This window comes from Antedon mediterranea, chromosome 3, assembly GCF_964355755.1.
Source record: "Antedon mediterranea chromosome 3, ecAntMedi1.1, whole genome shotgun sequence".
Lineage (NCBI taxonomy): Eukaryota > Metazoa > Echinodermata > Crinoidea > Comatulida > Antedonidae > Antedon > Antedon mediterranea.
Genome location: NC_092672.1, coordinates 35,764,065 through 35,775,589, shown reverse-complemented (window position 1 = coordinate 35,775,589; position 11,525 = coordinate 35,764,065). Strand labels below are relative to the sequence as shown.

Below are 11,525 nucleotides of genomic sequence, written 5' to 3'. Positions count from 1 at the left end.
AGGACGTAACGCAAGGACGTAAACGCAACGCAAGCGTTTTAACCAATGACAAGCGAAGTTATAGACAGTTAGCAATCACAAGCGAATAAGCCATCGCTTGTGATTGGTCAATTCACTTGCGTTGCGTTACGTCCTTGCGTTGCGTCGCTAGTGGGAACCACGCTTTAGTAGGCCTATTAGTGCGTATTCGATCTACTTCTATCTTGTTTCCTCGATGATGGAAGGGCTAACGCATTACTTTCCAGATCACGTGTACTCTCGTCACATAAACTGGTAGTTTTAAACGAAACGCGTTTAACAGTTCTAGGGCTATGTCCTCCTAACTGACAGGGCGACGATTGCGCCTTTTGACGCTTCATTAAACATCGTTTATTCTTCAAACTCGACTTTGCGTTACCATCGGATGACTGTAAACTGATACTCATCCCGGGTGACGCTGATCTTCGTACTAGGCCTATATCTTCCTCGTGTGATCCACCGACATCGATGTCAAATCGTGGGCTTCCAACGCGTTTACCGCGGTACAACAAGTTCGCTGAATATGGTCTTTGTTGCTCGGTATCTTTTCTGATAGTCAGACAAGATTTTTCACCAAGATTTGCCGCCAAATTTGTTGTTGACTGATTCCGCCCTGTTGAAGACGGTCTTATCGAATCCTTAAAACCTAACGAGCTTTTTAGAAGATATTTCTCTAAAGTATGTTCCACGTTGTTTTCGTTTGGTGTTGGGCAATTTCCGATTTCAGGATCAGGAGGTTTGTTAGGACAATCCTCTGCGTCTTGGCGTTGCACTGGCGCCGGTGCCTTATTTGGCACCAATACAGATTCAAGTCTTTGAAACCGTGGGTCCAAGGAACCTCTGTTTCGTGATTGAACGTGATTTGGTGGTTCAATACCTAATCGATTAGGAGACGTTTTTCGATGCGATATATTTGGCCTGATAAGATGGCATATGTTCTTATAACGTTTTAACTGCTCTGGTGTTCGTGCTCTTCGGTTATAGAGATGATTGATTTCTACGGCCGTCTTAGAATGGCAGTCAACGTGCCCAGTACATCGTTGACGATGTTCGTGAGCATGACTGGTGAAATCATTATCGTCTGTGATTTTTAGAACAGTGGTTACCTTTTTTGTACAAGTGTCTTCTACCGTGATTGAAGGGCCTACGTTTAGCGTATCAGGAAGACTACTCGAGTGATGAAGTTTCTGCGTCGATGACGACGACCTCTGGCTAGATTTACAATGATTATCTTGTGATGGTTGATTATTATAACTGATCAAACTATCAGTCGAGAACTGTTTTTTCCATTTTGGAGATACCGGTCGTCCGCGTTCAGACGAGTAACTCATACTACTTCCAGACCTCTCCTGTGAACAGTCGTGAGGTCCATTTATTGGGGGAAGTTTCCCGCCCAATTTATTAGGACAGATACATTTTGTTTTCATACTACATCGTCTGGCATCGCGTCCGATTTTACGCAATTCGTTTGTTTCTCTCGTAAGCAATTTCATTTGTTGTTTTGACTCCTTCTCCAATCTTGCAATCTCCAATGCTAACTTTCTATCGGATACTCCTGTATTATCTATGACCGCGTCCTCTTTGCTGGGTAGTTTGACGCGTTCAGTTGTAGGTGATGTTTGGCGTTTTCCATGTTGCGTACAGTTTGGTCCATGATGTAAATACGTGCGATATGCACGTTCGCAACAGCAACGGTCTTTCAATGCGCGTTCCACAAAACTGTATTCCACAACTCTGTTATCCAACTCAACCATTTTCTTTTCCTTCGGCGGGTTAGTATTATTATTACTATCCATCTTCAGCTCTTTTTAAAAGTGTAAATCAAATCAGGTTTGATAATATCATAACGTCTGTAATTAAAGCAATCATATATAAACTGTTTTTATTAATAAATTGAGGAGCGATAAACTGCGCAAAGACGAAAGTTATCGCATCCATTGAATGCTTCTACTCAGAATTATCGGCAACCTGCCTTAAACATTTTCATCGATTTTTCTCTCATCGACAGCAAAAAAATAAATCCGGTTTATTTTGTATGCAGATCACGTGAGTTAAAGTGTGCGCGTCTATACGTCACAATACTTCCGATGCCCGAAGTCAGGCTATTCGTGCTTTTTACGAAGCACTTCCGAGGCGGCTGTTTAATTTAGCATGTTGTTTTCTTAAACTTTATGTAGAGATATTAAATTCGATTGAAATATATTTATTCAGAATTGTTAATGGCTGATAATTAAGTTTGTTTGGAAGAAACTACGGGGATAATATGTCATACTAATCTACGCCCGGGAAGCCCGGGATAATATGTATAGGGCCTAAAATTAATCGGTCATACTGATCTACGCCCGGTAGGCCCCGGTAGGTTTGTATGATATAGGCCTAAAATGATATGTATTAACAACATGCGCTAGTGGTAAAATTTCCATTGAAAAAGTTAAACTCAGTTAAATCGCCAATTTTACTGTACCTTCGCTCTGACCAGAACTCTAACTATTTCGCGTCACAACACGTTAAACGCGTTACAACGCGTTCAGGTTGTGGAGCTGAAGTAGGCCTACTGGGTTCGAATCCTATCGAAATCTTCGTCGATGTTTAAAATAGTTGTGAGGCGGTCTTCAATTTCTGAATAAACCTAATCAGTATTTTGACAGTATAAAACGTACAATTAAATATCACAATAACTTTAAATGACATTTTAGCATATACTTTATAATGTTATATTATCATGTAAAATGTATAACCAATCACTCTTTGGTGGTGGTGGCATCATTTGGCAGATTTGAAAAGTACCCCCTCTATAGTTTTGATAAAGCTAGAGAGAGACCGACAAAATAAAAAAACGTGTGTGATTTTGACTTGAGAAAAACTTCATTTATTTAATAACTATGGCACAGGGGAAAATGAAGAAGACTGGTAATGTACCAGGAAAGAAAGGAAAAAATAAGCAATCTAAACATCAACAAAAGAAAGCAATGGCAATGAAGAAAGGGGGTAAGAATTGTGTTAGCTAGGCTAGGCCTAGCCTGGCTTTGTTGTTTTTTTTATGATGATGAGTCAACACTCACACTGGCCCGGCCCCTATATGGTAGAGGATGCAGAAAGTGGTCGACAGGGCCTACACAATCTTTCTTGGCCTAGGATTATATGATGTGATTATTGATGACGTAATATGACGGACATGTATACCCTAGGCTATTTAAATAATCATAAATTTTATTAATTACTGTTTTCAGCTCGTCATATTGCTCCCAAAAAATCAAGAAAAATTGAAGAAGGCAAATTGCAAAGGGTAAGCATATTATTATTATAATTAAATGATATTAATATATCATGTAATATTATTGGGTGTCTTCATACTACACACACTCCATGAATATTTATATTATTAAATTATTAATATTATATTATTAATACACAGTACAGTACTCTTTCTATACCACCAGGCGTAAAGAATTTTATTTGCATTCATTGGTACCGTTTTGTTTAGTGAATTTAGTATTGTTTTATTTTTCTTGTGCAGAATTTGACAAAAGCTATCGGCTGCAACATAGAGATGGAAATTACAGCTAAAGCCAACATGAATGAAGCGAAACCATTCAAAGTAATACCCAAGCAAGGGAGTGGTGACACAAGCAAGAAAAAGAAGAAATAGCAGATTTAGAGATAACATACCAAATATTTAATAGATAACTTGAGAATGTGACTACTTGTTGATCGTGGTATAACATAATTGTTTGTGGCTTGAAAAAGCAATGAATACCAAATAATTTATCATACATCTTGGAAATAAGTCCCTGTTCATTGGAGCATGGAGGTTCTTCCTTCTGTATCAATCACAGTTTATAATGTAGTACTTAAAGGAAAAAAAAGTGAAGACAACATTTATACTGTACTTGTATATGTTGAGAAATGTTGATGTTCTTTTTTTCTTAAGGGGATGCTTGCCTAACCCAGGCTAGACTGGTGTCATGTCTTAGTATGCACAAGGCAGGTGGTTATTCTCCAGGTGGTGGTTGCGCTAGGATCGATGTGAGGAAAACTAATTTTTGTGTAGAATTATAACTTTTCCATCAGGACAATATAGCTCTATACCACTCAATCATAATACTCTTATTTGTATCCAACTTTTATTGACAAAAATTGATTCAGAACAAAACATTCCTGCACCCTAAACATTGCGTCTTGACACGTAGGTTGCAAAAAAATGTGACACTAACTTTAATGATGACACATAATAAACACAAAATCATTTTAATATAATTCTTTTATTACGGTCATAAATTAACTAATTAGTTAATTATGAATATAGAATATTCATGTACTGTAAATACAATGCACATAATTGCTAATTTAATCTAGATTTCAAACTTCTTGATTTCTATAAATATATTATATACTCCAAAATCAATTTCAATATTACTGTAATTATTATTTGGTATGATTACTATTCAATGTGTCACAAACAACAAGGCAACCAAATGTCCAATTATAACTTGAAAAATACCAGAATGGTTATACCTGTGCTACGTATGGAACACTGCATGGAAGAGAACACATTTAATGTTTAATCAACACATTTTTAATAATATATATATTAAAAATAAATTAAAATATTAAACATATGTATTGATATTTTTATAACAAATTGAGTCCTTTTGTCGGATATTAAAACAAAAGAGGCAAGGTTTAGCAGACTACCAAAATAAATATTAAATAAAAATTAAATAACAAAAAGGTATGTGAGATGTCCAGATAGTGTATTACCTGGCCTATTGTATTACTAGTTCATTGGATCATTCATAAATTATTTTAATCTAATTTAGATTTCCTCGTTTATTTTGATCCAGCTCAATAGCTTCAAAAAGAGACTTAAAATTTCCAGCACCAAATCCCTGAAAGTAAACAAAAGAAAATTGTTAAAGCAAGGAGAAGTGATTAGTTTGTGTGACAAACAAATGTGATGTGCCCATATATGGACATATCACTACCATATTTAGGGATATCACTACCGTATTTAGGCACATCACACTTTTTTGAGCTTTAGTTTGTGAACTTTAATCATTTAAGTGCAAAGCGCAAACAAGAACATATATAAAAAAGATGTCAAAATATTGTTTTTTTTTGCAAAACTAACTCAATATTGACGACAAGGTAAAGATAATTCACATTATATGCGAAAGAAAATATGAAAAAAGTGGTTATAAATTTACGGTATGGTTCTTGCGTTGAATAACCTCAAGGAAGAGTGTTGGTCTGTCTTGTACTGGTTTGGTAAAGATCTGCAGAAGGTAGCCTTCATCATCGTAGTCTATCAGGATTTTCAGTTCTTGCAGCTGTAAAGAACATTTCAAATGTAGCGTACATTTATTCTCAGTTTGACAGGGAAAGTAGCCCTCTAGCAGTGGCATAACAGCTATGAGCGCTCACTGGCTAAACCCAAAGGCCCCGGAGCTTGGAAAAAACCGAATTTAACTAGAGGATACTCCGAGAGTACAAACCTCTGCCTACTGTAAAATTCCCCTACATAATCCAGCCTCTCACAGTTGAGATCGCTGGTTCAAGTCCCACTGAGGTTTTTTTTTTTAATTATTTTTTTATTTCTTTTTTTTTAGCTTTTTGTGGACCTTGATCTTTGACCCTGACCCTTCAAAATGTAACCACAATTATATGATGTGTCATTGATCATTGTGGCTAAGTTTGGTGAGAATCGGATACAAACTGTGGTCTCTAGGCAGTAAAATAGTTTTTTGTTAGTTGTGACCTTGACCTATGACCTTTCCCCCTCAAATTCGAACTCGTCCGAGCTTTTGGGGCATAGATCATTGTTGTCAAATTTGGTGAGAATCGGATAAAAACTGTGGCCTCCAGGCTGTTCACAGACACACAAATACACAAACATACAGGGGTGAAAATATAACCTCCTTGGCAGAGGTAAAAATATGTTATACACGCCTGGGCCACTTTAGGTCCCTAAACCAGGGGCCTCTGCGTTACTCCACTGCCCTCAAAGTTGTATTGACAATGAACCAACAGCTTCATATCAAATCTGAAAGACAATGCAATAATAGCAACAAAAAACGTACTACATCCAGATTTTCGGTGACATTAACTTTTGAATGTTTCAGTCTTTCTCGCAAGTTGGTGTAATACTTGTCTGGGATGTTAAGGAAGACCATTCCACGCTTCTTCAAGTTGACGATTGTTGTGATGATGTCACTGGTGTTGAGAGCGATATGCTGGACACCAGCACTCCCGTAATAATCACAATATTCCTGCGAAAACATTAAATATATTAAGCCATTAACTTAATGTATGGGTATACTATACGAGTAAAATGGAAATTAGCCATACTAAGTGGTGTAACGGCTATGAGCACTCACTGGCTGAACCCAGGGGCCTCTGAGCTTATGGGGCCCTTGTGCAGTGCCCAGACGAAAAAAACAGGCATTAAGATATGTTGAAAAGGGGTAAAAACGAGGCCTCCAGTGTTGGGGGGGGGGGGGGGGGGGTTCACTTAAGGTTCCTAATCCAGGGGCCTCAAGTCTCGGGTTACATCACTGGCAATACTGTTCATTGGAACTTCACCCATACCTGGATCTGGCTCTTCTTTTTGCCAGGGGCGGGTTCATTTATCGGCATTTTGATCGTTTCCTCATAGTTGGTGACAACAATGGAACGAAGAGAGCTGTACTCTGTGTGAATCTGTTCATCGTCAACTGACCAGAACCGATGGAATTGTAGATTTTTTTCATACCTTAAAAAAATACAAACATAGAAAAACAACCATAGAAAATCATAGTGAATTAAACAGATATAAAGAAAAAGACTATTGCACCTGCATCTACTTGATTTACATTACTTTAGGAAGTAGGATTTGCATAGAGTAAATTGATGGTTTAATTCCTGGATGTGAGTGGTTGGCTCATCATTTGGAATCCATTACCTCATTCTAAACGTAATGCGTCTACGTTGAAACAGTTTGAATCCGTTTTTAAACCCCCACCTTTTTCCATTGTAAACACTGCGAGATCTTTTGGTAAAGAGCACCTCTAAATATTCATATTATTATATTATCTCTTTAAATTGACTCACTTAGGACAAGTAAATTGTGCAGGTATCATGTGGGGTTCTGTTCTGTAAATCGCATGGCTAGAGTGCTGCACCTGAACTTACCATTCAACCGCTGGTACCATAGAATCATCAGGCTGGTTACCAACTATATGATCAACAAACTTCAATCCAGAAGGTGGCCTAGAAGAAAAATGACAAACAATAGTTTTAGAGTAAATTTCACTCTAAAACTCTTAAAGAAAAGCAAAGAGCATTTGTAAAGCTCTGTCTACACTATCAAACTACTTCAATGAAAAAGTGTGATGTGCTCATATATGGTAGTGGTATGCCCAAATATAGCAGTGATATGATGTCATCATGTCCATATATGGGCACATCACATTTTTTATGTTAGTTTGATAGTGTAGACAGAGCTTTAGATAGGATAAAACTTACAAGTCAGAAAGAAGTGGATCGGTATTTGCAACAGCTTTATATCCTGGAAGGAATATACCGTTATACTGACTGCGTTCAACAAATGTATGTGTTGTATCACCATACTATTGGAAAAAAAAATACAAATTTAAAATTACTTCAAGACAGTTGTGCGGTTCGCCAGGCAGAATTCCAATTAGAGATATTTCATGTTTAAACAAAAAAGTACCAAAATTACCCCACGGTACTAACCGTTTGAACTTTTGCAAAGCGTACAATGCCATCATCATCCTGTTCTTTCCAGATCTCGCGGACAATTTTTGCCCCTCTCTCCCTTGCTTTCTGGAATAATCAATTTCAATTTATTTTGATAATTATTCAACAGCTAAGAAAATATTTATAATAATTTCTATGTATATTTTATATGCAAGTGACAATAAATGGAAGTAATTTTCCACTGATGAATGAATGAATTTGTAAAATTAACCTTTATATAACATGTTTAACACCAATCTATAATAACATTACAATGCATTTGATTTCTAGTTTCAGTAGTCAACTATAAATGAAAAACAAGATGCTCTCACTTCAACAATTGAATCCAAGTCTTCAACGGTAAAGGCTACATCCTTCACTCCATCACCATGCCTCACTAGGTGCCTCCCCATTTCTGAAAAGTTTTAAAATAAATTCGGGTCAGTCTGGTGGACGTACCTCCACTCCGTGACAATGTGGACAATGTTAATATCTACTGCCGGCCAGTATATTGTTAGAATGATTACTGTGTGTTACACAAACCTTGTTCCACTTCATTCCCAGAAGGATTTAGTACAGATTGCAGAACAAAGAATATCTGAAAAAAACACACAAATTACCAATATCATTAAACATACACCAGTTTTGAAAACTTCACTAAATGAATAGTTTAACATATACTTGCTTGCTTGATACTTGCTTGATGTTATTGGGTCGGTTGACAAGCTAAATATAGCTTATATGACCCTTCTTCTTGTAACCAAAATACAGATGCTTAGGGCATATGCCTGAAGTGACATTGAAATATAGGAATGGGTTGATATCTTTAACAAATCTGTATCAAATGGTCCATTTGAATACTGTAAAACCCTAAATAGGACACCCTTCATGACCCAACAAAGTGTTCTATAACATGCGTTCGCCATAGTGTTAATACTGACTGTCCCATGTTTGTTCAACAGGTAAAATGTCCCCTGAAAAGTTTTCCAAATGATAGGCTCTAGTGTATATAGGTTTAAAGCCTGTTTTCTTGTCGACGTTAGTCGACGTTATCGTTAACAATAATCAGCGATCTTCTAAATTAACATTGAAATGTTAACGATTTACAGGAAAAGGTACTCGCTATCGTTATCATTTCAACTTGATCGTTTTCAAACAATCAAATTGACTGTTAACGATCAACGACGATAGCGTTGAATAACATTGACAGAAAAACAGACTTTATATGTATCATTACCGTCACCAGAATGGCAAGAGATTATGGAGTCGATCGTGTGTGTTTATTTCTTTCTATATTGGTTAGCAGGATTACTCAAAAAGTTAAAAAAAAAAGATTTTAAAGGACGTGTATGGGAACACGTGATTTAATTTAGTTATTGCCTGATTTTAAAGGATGGTTTCATAGCTGTATGGAAACACGCCATTCAATTTGCATATGCCTAGGTGGATGTTTACACTCTTTTAGTGCCCTTCTCAAATGTAAGTTGCATTTATGTGACAACATACCTTGTCTTGTTTGATTACATGTGATACCACATCTCTACTGCCGGTTTCTAAGCCTTTGTAAGCATACGGTTCAAACCCCATACGAGTACAGTAAAAGGTGGCAGCCTAAATCAATGTAAAAGTATGTGATTAAAGCTCTGTCGACATTATCAAACTAGTTTTGAAAAAAAAAGTGTGATATGCCCAAATATGGTAGTGATATGACATTGTCATGTCTATATATTGGCACACCACATCTTTTTTGTCACATAAAGTTTGATAGTGTAGACAGGGCTTAAGATGACAGGTATGTGATTGAATGTGATTTTGTACATAAAGACAAATCGAAAGGTCATGTACATGCTCGTTGAGCTTGTGCACTCTTTGTGTTCATAATCAGTGTACCATGTCCCGCATACCTGGCTCAGCCTATATATTGTGCCAGTTCTGCGGTACATTTCATTTCAAAACCAGAGCTGCACTGACGAGATCTAATAAGATCGAAACAGTACTGTCTGCAGATTGGGTATATATGTATGACCTTTCAATTTACATTTATGAAGACACTGTTTGCATTCCCCTATTAACTGCTGGTATTTCTCACCTAAAACTGTATGACAAACAGACCAGCAAAAATCAATGAATCAATTTAACTATTTATCAATATTCAAATTTGTAGCATTTCTTCAATTTCTAAATCAACATGTGTAGTAATGGCAGACAAATGTTTATACAGTAATTAGTGTCAGTCATATGGAGACAAGTCAATTGTTCTATTAATACTAATTCTACAAATAGCTAGATGATAATAATAATATGTGAAATAAACAATACTATAGATAAATTTTCTTTCAAAGAAATCTTTTAAGCTTCATTTGATTTAAAAGTTTCAATTATTATTTTGTAAATATTGGAGTAGGCATATTATAGAGGAGGGGGTCACTATTAGTATTAACAGAGTAAATTGTGTATACTATTATGCACTTGTCAATTGTATGACTCACTATATGACCCCCGGGAGAGGTGCGTCATGGGTGCGTCATTTACAAATAATTACTGACGCAGGGGTGCGTCAAAAAACCTAGATGGTACGTCACATCAATGAACAAGGTGTGTCAATGTCCGTCACTTTACCACCCACCATATCATAAACAACATGGTCACAGTGCGTCAAAATGGGTGCGTCATGGTCACCCAAAGGTAAGTCACCTTTTTGACGCACGGGTGCGTCATGGTATTCAAAAGTATGACGCACATCGGACAAATGACTCACCTCTCCCGGGGGTCGTATAGTGGGTCATACAATTGACAAGTGCATTAGTATTACTACGTATTTAGCCTTATGTAATTTTTTGCTTAAAAAAAAGGAGTGTGTATGGAAGCATGATGGAAGGTTGGCCAGTGCAGTGGCCATATCACAAAATAATGACGTAAAACCATAATTCACTGTAAACTTAATAAATAATACTACACGTACACCCATTGTTTTGTTTTTGTAAACAAAAGATAAAAACATAGTAAAAAGTGATCCGCGCGCCTCTGACACTCCCCCTAAAACTATCCAATGGAATTACAGAACAAAAGGGGTTTATGATTTTTCTATACCTGTTTGGCATTTCCAACCCAAAATGTAACATGGTCAAAGCACAAAAACCTTCCGGCATCAGGCTAAAAGTAACAAAAACATGAAAATAAGAAAGTTCATAAATTATGACATGGATAAAAATGAAAAATAATAGCCAATACTTCATCACAAAATTTAGAATACTAATAAATCGATACGCTTCACCGAGCTTGATCTCATGGCGGTGGTGTGTGGTCAGTGTGGTACGTAAATTTGCCTTCTTACCTTTTCTCCTTTGTCAGTGTAGGTTGTCTGTTAAAATAAAATGAAATGAGTATTAGTAATTTCTTACATAATCAATAATTCAACGCATTTTAAACATTTAGTCTGTCATATCAACATATTTACGTACCATTATGTTTTGTGCGAAATATGCAGAGCAGTACGTAGGATCTGATATACAACGTTACGTTTTGTGTAGTAAACTAAAAATAGAAAATGTATATAGGTGTTGCCAGGATAACTATAACTTTAGCCCAATATTTCAAACTGAACTGTATAATATTTAAGTGTGATAGAAATATTAAAATGAATAAAAAGATAATTATAATAATATGAGCTTTTATTTATCAGGAAAATATATTCAAATATTTTATTTTTTTGTGGGGGAAATTGATCTTTCTTCCACACTTAACAGCAAAGATACTATCTTTGCTTACAG

General features: G+C 36.3%; 2 protein-coding genes across 2 annotated transcripts; one reads left to right on the top strand and one right to left on the bottom strand.

Annotated features, from left to right (window-relative positions):
- The first annotated feature begins 2,812 nt into the window (after positions 1-2,812).
- LOC140045405 (UPF0390 protein zgc136864-like) lies at positions 2,813-4,291 on the top strand. The gene is made up of 3 exons (XM_072090272.1): positions 2,813-3,006; positions 3,249-3,304; positions 3,536-4,291. The coding sequence occupies exons 1-3, from the start codon at positions 2,901-2,903 to the stop codon at positions 3,665-3,667; spliced, it is 294 nt and encodes a 97-aa protein (XP_071946373.1). The 5' UTR covers positions 2,813-2,900; the 3' UTR covers positions 3,668-4,291.
- Positions 4,292-4,765: 474 nt separating this feature from the next.
- LOC140045404 (4-hydroxyphenylpyruvate dioxygenase-like) lies at positions 4,766-11,280 on the bottom strand. Its single transcript, XM_072090271.1, has 13 exons — positions 11,217-11,280; positions 11,090-11,116; positions 10,846-10,908; positions 9,262-9,366; positions 8,299-8,353; positions 8,088-8,170; positions 7,753-7,842; positions 7,522-7,625; positions 7,189-7,266; positions 6,607-6,769; positions 6,099-6,287; positions 5,226-5,348; positions 4,766-4,907 (listed from the first exon to the last, which is right to left on the bottom strand). Exons 1-13 carry the CDS (start codon positions 11,217-11,219, stop codon positions 4,830-4,832), a joined length of 1,161 nt encoding a protein of 386 aa, XP_071946372.1. The 5' UTR covers positions 11,220-11,280; the 3' UTR covers positions 4,766-4,829.
- Between the last annotated feature and the right edge of the window lie 245 nt (positions 11,281-11,525).

Coding starts and splice junctions, on each gene's coding strand:
- LOC140045405 (XM_072090272.1), top strand. CDS start 2,901: ATGGCACAGGGGAAAATGAAGAAGACTGGTAATGTACCAGGAAAGAAA. Junction 3,007..3,248: donor AATGGCAATGAAGAAAGGGG/GTAAGAATTGTG, acceptor TACTGTTTTCAG/CTCGTCATATTGCTCCCAAA. Junction 3,305..3,535: donor AAGAAGGCAAATTGCAAAGG/GTAAGCATATTA, acceptor TTTCTTGTGCAG/AATTTGACAAAAGCTATCGG.
- LOC140045404 (XM_072090271.1), bottom strand. Junction 7,626..7,752: donor GCTTTGCAAAAGTTCAAACG/GTTAGTACCGTG, acceptor TTTTTCCAATAG/TATGGTGATACAACACATAC. Junction 6,770..7,188: donor ATGGTACCAGCGGTTGAATG/GTAAGTTCAGGT, acceptor TATTTTTTTAAG/GTATGAAAAAAATCTACAAT.